General features: G+C 44.2%; 1 protein-coding gene across 1 annotated transcript in view; it reads right to left on the bottom strand.

Moving 5' to 3' along the window:
* LOC146980961 (uncharacterized) overlaps window positions 1-13513 on the bottom strand; it is a 30699-nt gene that overhangs the window by 1101 nt on the left and 16085 nt on the right. Inside the window, exons 7-15 of the mRNA XM_085785880.1 lie at window positions 11369-11827; window positions 6382-6840; window positions 4588-5031; window positions 2802-3245; window positions 2283-2546; window positions 1930-2184; window positions 1588-1836; window positions 1189-1446; window positions 37-339 (exon numbers count right to left, since the gene is read on the bottom strand). Coding sequence (XP_085642006.1) covers window positions 37-339; window positions 1189-1446; window positions 1588-1836; window positions 1930-2184; window positions 2283-2546; window positions 2802-3245; window positions 4588-5031; window positions 6382-6840; window positions 11369-11827 — 3135 coding nt within the window. The remainder of the gene's footprint in view (window positions 1-36; window positions 340-1188; window positions 1447-1587; window positions 1837-1929; window positions 2185-2282; window positions 2547-2801; window positions 3246-4587; window positions 5032-6381; window positions 6841-11368; window positions 11828-13513) is intronic.

Here is a 13513-nt window from a genome sequence, read left to right as displayed (position 1 = left end):
TCCTCTCTGCTTGAGCTCAGCGTGGGGTCTCTGTACCTGAGGCGGACTTTGTGTAGGACAGGAAACAGCCGGTCCAGTCCGCTGTCGTCCACCTCACAGTCTCTCAGGTCCAGCTGAGCGTCCTGGCTGCTACGTGTCAGGACGGAGGAGAGGGCGCTGCAGTCCTCAGCAGTCAGACACAGAGTCTCAGGCTGGTCCTGCTCCGACAGATCCACTGAGCGGGAACAGGACAGATCCAACCTGTACCGAGTGGCTCTCAGCAGCCCTGATGCTGCCTCCTGCTGGACGCCACAGGCAGCGCAGCAGTGGATCAACCTCAGCAGTAGGTTCCTGTCAACACTGATACATACATCACTGTGTTAAAGGAGAATTCCGGTCATTTTTGACCCCTAAATCGTTGTCCTGGTGGTCACCCAGTGTTGGGGGGAGCAAAAAACGTGACTAAAGTTGATGCAGGCAAACCGGAGTTACACCATGGCTACCCGGCGCTAGGGATAGCGACAACGCTAACCCATGGGGGCAATTCTTTCAACCACAACAAACACTCAAAAAACAATCAAATATCTATGGTACATGACTGGAATCCTTAAGAGACACCACTGAACTCATATAGTGTACAGTATAAACTTTGTGATGATTTCTTTACAAAAATAAACGGTCGAGCCGTGCAGTGGTAATGTCCATAATATCTCTGACCGTTTATTTTTGTAAAGAAATCATCACAACAAGGAAAAAGTGTTTGTTTCTGTGGCGGGGAGAGCAGGCGCTCTGCGATCGGATAGTAATGTCTTTCCAGGATGTTTCAGAGTTCAGCTATCTGAGGTGAGTGACTACATGCAAAAACACAAAGTTTATACTGTTTATACTGTACACTATATAAGTTCAGTGGTGTGTTGTAAGGATTCCAGTCATGTACCATAGATATTTGATTGTTTTCTTAGTGTTTGTTGTGGTTGAAAGAATTGCCCCCATGGGTTAGCGTTGTCGCTATCCCGAGCGCCGGGTAGCCATGGTGTAACTCTGGTTTACCTGCATCAATTTTAGTCACGTTTTTTGCTCCAACCAACACTGGATGACCATCAGGACAACGATTTAGGGGTTAAAAATGACTGGAATTCCCCTTTAATGCACATCTACAGGGAAATACCACAGACTGATGATGGGGAGGAGCTCGTCTGTTTGTCTGACCTGAGCTGAGACACTCTGTCCAGAGTGAAGAGGATGGACTCTGTCTCCTCTGCTGGTATGGAGGTCCACATCAGGTTCAGTTGAACTCTGTCACTGTGTCTGAGGGTGAAGAGCAGAGCAGCACAGTCCTCTGAGTCCAGCTCTGTGCAGGTCAGGCTGATCACATGACCAAGTGATCTCAGTAAACTGGGTAAACTCCGTCTGGACTGAGTTTCATAGATGTGTCTGATGGCAGTCAACACGAAGCTGGGAGTGGACCTGGAAAAACACCAGAACAGGGTTTAGATGTAGAGAAACAGCTGTTGAAACAACAACAACACAAACAGACATGATCACAGAGGATCAACTGTTTGTCTGTGTCTGGTCAGAGGTCAAATGAAACATCTATAAACTGATCACCGTTTAATGATGATCCTGTCCAGAAGGGGAAGCAGGTGAGAGAAGTTCTCCTGTAAGAAGTGGTGTTTCCTCAGGTCCACAGTGAAGCTCTGAGCTGGTGAATGCTGCAGCAGATAGTGAAGAAGATCCCAGTCCAGACAGCAGGAGCTCAGGTCTCCACCAGTCTTAGTCAAGGTGGACAACGTCAAGTCCTGGTCCTGGATTTCATGGAGGAAGGCCGGAAGCTGCTGGAGACTCTCTGCACTCAGTCTGTAGGTTCAATAAATAAAACTAGTGAATACACAACGTGTGTGTGACCACAGCAACTAGAGTCAGTCTGTGAGGCTCAGGAAAGACATTTACTTGACTGGTAGAGGACCGTGGTGAAGCAGCAGCGTAACCAGACACCGAGCAGGGACACAGAACTCAGTCAGGTCCAGACGTCTGACGTCCCAGTGTCTCAGCAGAGACGCCACGCCACCGACCACCTGCTGCACTTCTCTTTCTGCCGGCTGGACTTTCCCAGAGACAAGAGACAGCTCCTCAAGAGACACCGGACGGACCAAGCTCCGCCTTCTTACACATCGACACAGCAGCAAGGCCACGTGATTGGTCAGCCTGAGAGTCAAGAGACAGGACAGAGCAGCTGTCACATCAATAACACATCTTCAAAGAGGACAAGATGGCGTCATAGCAACAAGAGACAGTGATTATACCTCAGACTGTGCAGTCGTGTGGTGGATCTAAAGAGGAGGGAGACTCCTCTGACAGACACTTTACTGGGAGTCAGGGTGAGATCCACTTTAGAGGAACAACGTCTCAGAACCGTCCCCACAGTCCTGCAGGTCTTCCTGTCTAACTGTCCTGTGAAGAGCAGGGTGAAGTCCAGGAGCTGCAGCAGAGAGACCAGCTGCTCCACATCCTCTCTGGACCGGACAGAGATGGATGAACACACACTCTGGAAGAACTGAGGATCACAGCTGAAACACAACAGAGCGGATCAACTGTGGAAACACATCTACAGCACAATAACAGACTCACTGCACTACAATGTCATCCTTAACTAAATGTCATACTACTGTATCTGTACATTTGGTGTTGGCTGTGAAAATAACATCACATTTAAAAATCATACATCAACCTTTACCTACACTGTTAGTTTGTAAGAAATAGCTTTTTAAGGACACTAAGGATGGGGTGGGTTGAAGAATCTTCATAATGTTTGTCTGGTTTACCTGAGCTGTGAGATATAAGGCAGACACTGCAGAAAACTCCTCACTTCACTCTCTTCACCTGACCAGTATGTCAGCTTCACTGGTTTCTTCTCTGGTTGGAGTTTCAGCACTTCCAGGAGGATGGAGGTCTTTCTCTCTGAGAGGTTTATGATCCAGACTGAAGGAAATAACTGGAGAACTGAGTGTAATGCTGGAAGGACTCTCAGACCTGTTTTAGTCTCATGGTCCTTCACATGGGAGAAAACATCCAGCAGGAAATCACTTTGATATTCTGTATAATCATCATCCATGTCTCCGTCACTCAGAGGGAATGATCTGTATCTGCACACTGATGTTAACGTCTCCAGTATCTTCTCTCCTGTCTGATGTTCTCTCTCTGCTGCTGCACAGAACAGATTCCCAAAAAACTGGACTCTATCAGAGGCTTTAAACCTGTGACAGAAACTGGAAGAGAAGAAAACATTGAATGAAGACGTCATCCACTGCTATGCAGATGATTGCCAGATTTACCTGCCCCTCAAAAAGAATAATGCATCTTCTTTGAAACCACTTTTTAAATGTCTTAATGACCTAAAGGCCTGGATGGCACTCAACTTTTTAAATTTTAACGAAAATAAAACTGAGGTGATGGTTTTTAATGGCACTGCTGGGACTCCATCCATTGATCTAGGTTCACTAGCCCAATACTCAAAACCTACTATCAAAAAACTTGGGATAAAAATGGATCCTGGGCTAAACCTTGACAGTCAGATCACGGCAGTTGTGAAGTCAAGTTTCTTCCAACTGAGGCAGTTGGCTAAAATAAAACATATTCTCTCAAGGCAGCACCTAGAGATGACCATCCACGCTTTTATAACTAGTCGGCTTGACTATTGTAATGCCTTATATGTAGGGGTTAGCGCATCCGCCATCACCCGTCTTCAGATGGTACAAAATGCTGCTGCACGCCTTTTAAGTGGCATAAATAAACGTGAGCATATTACCCCCATTTTAACTGCGCTACACTGGCTGCCCATTCGCTTTAGGATTAATTTTAAAATTCTTTTATTTGTTTTTAAGTCTCTTAATGGCCTTGCCCCACCATACCTTTCTGAGCTGTTAGAACCTTACGCTCCTACACGCCCCCTCAGGTCAGCTGACCAGCTGCTCCTGAAAGTCCCGAAAATGACCACCAAACTTAAAGGGGACCGTGCTTTTTCAGTTGTGGCACCAAAGTTATGGAACGACCTGCCTCTTGATATCAGACAAGCTCCATCGCTGCATGTTTTTAAAAAGCGCCTCAAAACTCACCTGTTCTCCATAGCCTTTGACCCCGTTTTTAACTGATGTCTTTTATTCTGCTGTCAGTTATTTATTGTTTGACTCACCTATGCGCTATGTTTTAATTGTTTATTTGTTTTGTATAGTGTTATTTTAAATGCATGTCACTAAACAGCTGCTAATGAGCAAAACACAGTCACATCAATCAGCCTGAAACTCAACTAACAACCACTTTAACTGACCAACTTCACTACATGTTGAAGGAACCAGGAGTGTCAGACAACAGTGGTGGATCCTCCAATCACTGATCAATCAATTAGCTCCAAAGCCTGAAATACTGGACCTCCATTTACAACATCCATCATTCTGTTCAACTCTTTACAGATCAATAAAGTTGTAGTGAAACATCATCAGGATTCACACTGGTTTACTGTCACTTCATCATGATCTGTTGTTTAATTTGAATAAAGCAAAAAACAACAACAAATAAATAAAGTTCAATCTTCTAATAGATTAATTCTGTTACCTGAGCTGTGAGATATAAGGCAGACACTGCAGCAAACTCCTCACTTCACTCTCTTCACCTGACCAGCATGTCAGCTTCACTGGATTCTTCTCTGGTTGGAGTTTCAGCACTTCCAGGAGGATGGAGGTCTTTCTCTCTGAGAGGTTTATGGTCCAGACTGAAGGAGCTAACTGGAGAACTGAGTGTAATGCTGGAAGGACTCTCAGACCTGTTTTAGTCTCATGGTCCTTCACGTGGGAGAAAACATCCAGCAGGAAAGTACACTGATATTTTATATCATCATCATTCATGTCTCTGTCCCTCAGAGGGAATGATCTGTATCTGCACACTGATGTTAACGTCTCCAGTATCTTCTCTCCTGTCTGATGTTCTCTCTCTGCTGCTGCACAGAACAGATTCCCAAACAACTGGACTCCATCAGAGGCTTTATACCAAGGAGAGAAACTGGAAGAGAAGAAAACATTGAATGAAGACGTCAGTATCAGAAACAGAGACACACAACACTGACATACAGGGAGTGGAGCTGCTAAAAGTCACTGAACAGCTGCTAATGAGCAAAAGACAGTCACATCAATCAGCCTGAAACTCAACTAACAACCACTTTTACTGACCAACTTCACTACTTGTTGAAGGAACCAGGGGGCTGTTGCACAAAACCAAGACAGCGGATTAAACTGGATTTTCTGGTTATCCTGGCTGAATTTAACTGGGGCTCGGTTGTATGAAAGTGGAAGCTCATCTCATCTGTTACCATGGAGATTTATTCTGTGCAGCTAGCCTGCTCCTGACCAGGTTAACAGTCAGGTTTAACTTAACTCATCCTGGTGTTGTATAGGTTCAGTCAGCTGTGTTTTACAGATATTTCAGGGTCTAATTTTTATCAGCGCATTGAAACACCACAGATCCTCTGTCATTCAGTGAAGAAGCCTCTTTTATTAAGCTACTGGAATTGTTACGTGTATTTCAAGACAGTTTTACCAACTGTTATATGAAGCTTGATGAATACTTTACACCTGGTTTAACAAACCTGTGATCAAATCATCTTGGATCAGCAAACGTGCAACGGACTGAGTCAGGATTCACTGAGGAGGCTTAGTCAAGTCTGACTTCATCAGTTATCCTTGATATCTTCATTCTACTTTTGTGCAACAGGCTCCAGGAATATCAGAGAAACAGACAGAGCAGTTAGATCTGTGGTCCTGAGGGAGAACTGATCTACTAATCATCAGCACACTGACGATGCTGCAGCTGGTTGGACACAGGACTGTAGCTGAGTCTCTGTTTACTTTGGACTCAGCTGATAGAGGACTGATGAAAACAGGCTCAAAGTAACACAACTGTTCATGTGAACAACAAACATGGAGCTTGGTGAAGTGAACATGTATCAGCTCAGAGGAGAGGAGCTGGACTCTGGAGCTGTGTCTCCTTTCTGCCCCGAGGAACTCTGGGTAATGTAGTCATCACTACACTGTAGTGGCTGGAGTCACAATGTTCCCTCAGTAAAACTACACAGCATGATGTGATGTTCATGTGGACTGGTCAGTTCAACACTTCACCTTCAAACTAACAGTGAGCTGGTGTAGATGAAGAACACAGCTCCACGAATGGAAACTCAAGTCATGTTTAATACTGTATCTGCTCCCACTTTACCTGTCCAGGGACTACAGGCGGAAATTAGCAATTGTTGCTATAACCTGGCTCAAAGCATCTCTTCTTGTTTTACAAGATTAATGTTTTTTGTGCACTGTCCCTGTTTTAAATAAATAAATTAATTCATTCATTCAGTACATTTACCTGAGCTGTGAGATATAAGGCAGACACTGCAGCAAACTCCTCACTTCACTCTCTTCACCTGACCAGCCTGTCAGCCACACTGGTTTCTTCTCTGGTTGGAGTTTCAGCACTTCCAGGAGGATGGAGGTCTTTCTCTCTGAGAGGTTTATGATCCAGACTGAAGGAGCTGACTGGAGAACTGACTGGAGAACTGAGTGTAATGCTGGAAGGACTCTCAGACCTGTTTTAGTCTCATGGTCCTTCACATGGGAGAAAAGATCCAGCAGGAAATCACTTTGATATTTCCTAATATAATCATCATCCATGTATCCGTCACTCAGAGGGAATGATCTGTATCTGCACACTGATGTTAACGTCTCCAGTATCTTCTCTCCTGTCTGATGTTCTCTCTCTGCTGCTGCACAGAACAGATTCACAAACAACTGGACTCCATCAGAGACTTTATACCAGGGACAGAAACTGGAAGAGAAGAAAACATTGAAGACGTCAGTATCAGAAACAGAGACACACAACACTGACATACAGGGAGTGGAGCTGCTAAAAGTCACTAAACAGCTGCTAATGAGCAAAAGACAGTCACATCAATCAGCCTGAAACTCAACTAACAACCACTTTTACTGACCAACTTCACTACACGTTGAAGGAACCAGGAGTGTCAGACAACAGTGGTGGATCCTCCAATCACTGATCAATCAATTAGCTCCAAAGCCTGAAATACTGGACCTCCATTTACAACATCCATCACTCTGTTCAACTCTTTACAGATCAATAAAGTTGTAGTGAAGCATCATCAGGATTCACACTGGTTTACTGTCACTTCATCATGATGATTGATTTTCATCTGTTCCTGTTTAACTCTTTCACTGCCAAAGACGAGTTATCTCGTCTTAGCGAATCCAAGCGTAGTCTGCCAAAGACGAGATAACTCGTCTTAGCGTTTTTTTAATGGCAACGCCATGTTGAATGTCTTGCCCTACTCCTCTGTGAAGATCAGACTTGTATCATCAAAATAAAGTGCAGAAAAACACATTTGGATTGAGAGATATAAAAAATTTTGCATGTTTTTCCCCCCTCACGGAGCGGAGCGGATGTCTGACTGCAGCGCCGCCGCTCCGTGACACTCTGGCCGCCGGTGAGAGCTTAGGGGGCGGCGGCGGGGCTCATGGCGGCTCGGCAGCTCCGTGCAGCTCCGTGATACAAAGCACAAACGTTAGTTAACAACAACCCTGTTGATCGCTCGTCGTTAGTCGTCAAGAGCGTTTGGAAAGTCGCCAGATTTTGCAAGAAATCACTCGGATAGCAGCTTGAAAATCCCGCGATCTAGTGTGGATGAGGAGCGGACGGCGCCGGCGAACGTGACGAGGTGAGCTAAAGATGGTGGGAGTGTCTTGTGAGCGTACATGGACTGTCTGTGGTTGGGAGTTCAGGGGGCACGTGACGTCAGCCAGAGCTGTAGGCTGTGTGTGTGTGTAGATGTGTGTGTAGATGTGTGTGTGAGACAGAGACAGAGAGTGAGACCGCTGCTTGCTGACCAGAGGAAGCTGGATCTGATCTAAAGTGCCGTGTTTCGGCTACAAAAACCTGTCGAACTGATCCACGCGCACACACACACACACACACACACACACACGCACACACGCACACACACACACACACACACACGCACACACACACGCACACGCACACACGCACACACACACACACACGCACACACACACACACACGCACACACACGCACATGTACATGCACACGTCACGTACGCACACACACTAAAAAAAGGAAAGAAAAAGTTGTAACTCAAAGAAAAGAAAAAAGAGGCTGCAGTAGTGTGTGTCAGTAGCTAAATGTTTTGTCTTTTGTCATCAAAAGTCATTTGTCAGTGTTGATTTAGTTTTTGTTTACAAGAGAACAACTGTACAGATGCTGAGGCATCACAAAAGCAAAATATAAAGGAGCCAATTGTACTAGTAAACCTGAAAATGACAGCCGACACAAAAACCTCTTTTTCTCAAGATTTTGGTGCCAAAATGGCATTTTGGGCTAAACTAACCTATATTCAACTGCCAATAGGCTATATGCCCAGCTGGCTAAAATCCAGGAAGTAGTGGTACTTCCTGGTTGGTACTGCCTGAATTTCAGCCAGCTCCTTTATTTCCTGTTGTACATGATTGGCCAAACTGATTAATCCCGGTGTGTCTGACCTCAAAACAATAATCAGACACACCTGGCTGGCTGAAATTCAGAAAGTACCAACCAGGAAGTACCACTACTTCCTGGATTTTAGCCAGCTGGGCATATAGCCTATTCCACAAGACTGGAACAAGATAGAAACAAACAGTTTTTTTTGCTGGAAACTAGAGACCGTCATCTTTCCTTTGATGGGTTGAATGTGTATGTAGTAACAGTACATAATATATGGTGGGTCTACGGAAATCAGTCAAAAAGCTGGAAAATGCCTGGCAAGCTGGAGGAAGCTGCTGTGAGAATGGCTGGCAGTCAAAGAGTTAAACATCCTGTGTGAACAACAAACATGGAGCTTGGTGAAGTGGAGTCCAATCAGTGCACTTTGTGTAATTTAAATGAAAAGTAACATATACGTTGAAAAATTGTTCACAAGTCAGAAACTAAAAGCACTCATAATCCATGATGTCATCATGTCATGGAGGCTGTAGGACCCACAGGTGCATTTAATGTAAAAGTTAACATGCACGTTTTAGCCAGACTTTTCATCTTGCACATGTTGCTGCTTTCACACGCGAACGACTTGTTGCATTCATAAACATGTTCGGCATCACTTCTCGTCGGCTACAAGGTTATTATGCTTTGATAACGCTCTGTTTTCACCTGCCATCATTATCTCATGCTGTGTCTGAACAAGGTAAGGCAGCTGCGTACGAGTTGATCCATCACACACGCCGCCTCGGAGGGAGAGAAATTCTCCAGTAGGCAGGTAGTGTTTCACGTATTCTCTGCATGTTCCACACCACAACACTTAGCTGCCGCTGACCAACCTGTCGGCTTAATTTGCAGCACGATCGGCCGATGACCAATAAATTAAAAATGCCAAAAAATGCCAGACTGATCAATCAGTCAACACTTCACCTTCAAACTAACAGTGAGCTGGTGTAGATGGAAGAACACAGCTCCACTAATGGAAACTCAAGTCATGTTTAGTACAGTACATTTACCTGAGCTGTGAGATATAAGGCAGACACTGCAGCAAACTCCTCACTTCACTCTCTTCACCTGACCAGCCTGTCAGCCACACTGGTTTCTTCTCTGGTTGGAGTTTCAGCACTTCCAGGAGGATGGAGGTCTTTCTCTCTGAGAGGTTAATGATCCAGACTGAAGGACCTGACTGGAGAACTGACTGGAGAACTGAGTGTAATGCTGGAAGGACTCTCAGACCTGTTTTAGTCTCATAGTCCTTCACATGGGAGAAAACATCCAGCAGGAAATCACTTTGATATTTCCTAATATAATCATTTGTGTCTCTGTCCCTCAGAGGGAATGATCTGTATCTGCACACTGATGTTAACGTCTCCAGTATCTTCTCTCCTGTCTGATGTTCTCTCTCTGCTGCTGCACAGAACAGATTCACAAACAACTGGACTCCATCAGAGACTTTAAACCTGGGATAGAAACTGGAAGAGAAGAAAAACATTGCATGAAGACGTCAGTATCAGAAACAGAGACACTCAACACTGACATACAGGGAGTGGAGCTGCTAAAAGTCACTAAACAGCTGCTAATGAGCAAAACACAGTCACATCAATCAGCCTGAAACTCAACTAACAACCACTTTTACTGACCAACTTCACTACATGTTGAAGGAACCAAGGGGCTGTTGCACAAAACCAAGACAGCAGATTAAACTGGATTTTCTGGTTATCGTGGCTGAATTTAACTGGGACTCGGTTGTATGACAGCGGAGGCTCATCTGTTACCATAGAGATTTATTCTGTGCAGCTAGCCTGCTCCTGACCAGGCTAACAGTCAGGTTTAACTTAACTCATCCTGGTGTTGTATAGGTTCAGTCAGCTGTGTTTTACAGATATTTCAGGGTCTAATTTTTATCAGCGCATTAAAACACCACAGATCCTCCGTCATTCAGAGAAGAAGCCTCTTTTATTAAGCTACTGGAATTGTTACGTGTATTTCAAGACAGTTTTACCAACCGTTATATGAAGCTTGATGAATACTTTACACCTGGTTTAACAAATCTGTGATCAAATCATCCTGGATCAGCAAATGTGCAATGGACTGAGTCAGGATTCACTGAGGAGGCTTAGTCAAGTCTGACTTTATCAGTTATCCTTGATATCTTCATTCTACTTTTGTGCAACAGGCCCCAGGAATATCAGAGAAACAGACAGAGCAGTTAGATCTGTGGTCCTGAGGGAGAACTGATCTACTAATCATCAGCACACTGACGATGCTGCAGCTGGTTGGACACAGGACTGTAGCTGAGTCTCTGTTTACTTTGGACTCAGCTGATAGATGACTGATGAAAACAGGCTCAAAGTAACACAACTGTTCATGTGAACAACAAACATGGAGCTTGGTGAAGTGAACATGTATCAGCTCAGAGGAGAGGAGCTGGACTCTGGAGCTGTGTCTCCTTTCTGCCCTGAGGAACTCTGGGTAATGTAGTCATCACTACACTGTAGTGGCTGGAGTCACAATGTTCCCTCAGTAAAACTACACAGCATGATGTGATGTTCATGTGGACTGGTCAGTTCAACACTTCACCTTCAAACTAACAGTGAGCTGGTGTAGATGAAGAACACAGCTCCACTAATGGAAACTCAAGTCATGTTTAATACTGTATCTGCTCCCACTTTACCTGTCCAGGGACTACAGGCGGAAATTAGCAATTGTTGCTATAACCTGGCTCAAAGCATCTCTTCTTGTTTTACAAGATTAATGTTTTTTGTGCATTGTCCCTGTTTTAAATAAATAAATTTATTCATTCAGTACATTTACCTGAGCTGTGAGAGATAAGGCAGACACTGCAGAAAACTCCTCACTTCACTCTCTTCACCTGACCAGCCTGTGAGCCACACTGGTTTCTTCTCTGGTTGGAGTTTCAGCACTTCCAGGAGGATGGAGGTTTTTCTCTCTGAGAGGTTTATGATCCAGACTGAAGGAGCTGACTGGAGAACTGACTGGAGAACTGAGTGTAATGCTGGAAGGACTCTCAGACCTGTTTTAGTCTCATGGTCCTTCACATGGGAGAAAAGATCCAGCAGGAAATCACACTGATATTTCCTAATATAATCATCATCCATGTATCTGTCACTCAGAGGGAATGATCTGTATCTGCACACTGATGTTAACGTCTCCAGTATCTTCTCTCCTGTCTGATGTTCTCTCTCTGCTGCTGCACAGAACAGATTCACAAACAACTGGACTCCATCAGAGGCTTTATACAAGGGATAGAAACTGGAAGAGAAGAAAAACATTGCATGAAGACGTCAGTATCAGAAACAGAGACACACAACACTGACATACAGGGAGTGGAGCTGCTAAAAGTCACTAAACAGCTGCTAATGAGCAAAACACAGTCACATCAATCAGCCTGAAACTCAACTAACAACCACTTTTACTGACCAACTTCACTACATGTTGAAGGAACCAGGAGTGTCAGACAACAGTGGTGGATCCTCCAATCACTGATCAATCAATTAGCTCCAAAGCCTGAAATACTGGACCTCCATTTACAACATCCATCACTCTGTTCAACTCTTTACAGATCAATAAAGTTGTAGTGAAGCATCATCAGGATTCACACTGGTTTACTGTCACTTCATCATGATCTGTTGTTTAATTTGAAAAAAGCAAAAAACAACAACAACAACAACAACAACAACAACAACAACAACAAATAAATAAAGTTCAATCTTCTAATAGATTAATTCTGTTACCTGAGCTGTGACATATAAGGCAGCCACTGCAGAAAACTCCTCACTTCACTCTGTTCACCTGACCAGCCTGTCAGCTTCACTGGTTTCTTCTCTGGTTGGAGTTTCAGCACTTCCAGGAGGATGGAGGTCTTTCTCTCTGAGAGGTTTATGGTCCAGACTGAAGGAGCTGACTGGAGAACTGACTGGAGAACTGAGTGTAATGCTGGAAGGACTCTCAGACCTGTTTTAGTCTCATGGTCCTTCACATGGGAGAAAAGATCCAGCAGCAAATAACACTGATATTCTGTATAATCATCATCCACGTATCTCTTATCCAGAAAGAATAAACTGTATCTGCACACTGATGTTAACGTCTCCAGTATCTTCTCTCCTGTCTGATGTTCTCTCTCTGCTGCTGCACAGAACAGATTCCCAAACAACTTGACTCCATCAGAGACGTCAAACTCTTTAGAGAAACTGGAAGAGAAGAAAACATTGAAGACGTCAGTATCAGAAACAGAGACACACAACACTGACATACAGGGAGTGGAGCTGCTAAAAGTCACTAAACAGCTGCTAATGAGCAAAACACAGTCACATCAATCAGCCTGAAACTCAACTAACAACCACTTTTACTGACTAACTTCACTACATGTTGAAGGAACCAGGAATGTCAGACAACAGTGGTGGATCCTCCAACGACTGATCAATCAATTAGCTCCAAAGTCTGAAATACTGGACCTCCATTTACAACATCCATCATTCAGTTCAACTCTTTACAGATCCACAAAGTTGTAGTGAAGCATCATCAGGATTCAGGAGGCTCACCGACATGAAGTTCATGTTTTGTGTTGAGATGCGGCTGGAGATGAGCTAGCTTCATGCCACTGTTTGCTTCGCTTATTTCTCCCCACAGAAGCAAAAAAAAAAAAAAACACGATGGCTCGAGTGGGTTGCAACTCGTGGACGTAAATCCCTTCATCACAAATTCTTCTGAATACTGTCGGGATTTTACTGGCTGTGGTTTCACCTTTTTATCACTTATCCCTCCGTGTTTCAGCAGTGCTGCCGCTACACGTCAACCATAACTCTGTTGTTTGATTGACAGGCGATTCCGTGCGGAAAATGCCAGGTTGGGTTAAACCATCTGGTGTGGGGGAGACTTGTTTTCTTTTAGAATAATTAATTAAGTAGCCCACTGAATATAAGATTTAGTTCATGAATT

This window comes from Trachurus japonicus, chromosome 9 (assembly GCF_045865225.1).
Source record: "Trachurus japonicus isolate A0001 chromosome 9, Traja_1.0".
Taxonomy (NCBI): domain Eukaryota; kingdom Metazoa; phylum Chordata; class Actinopteri; order Carangiformes; family Carangidae; genus Trachurus; species Trachurus japonicus.
This window is presented reverse-complemented; position numbering and strand designations above follow the sequence as displayed.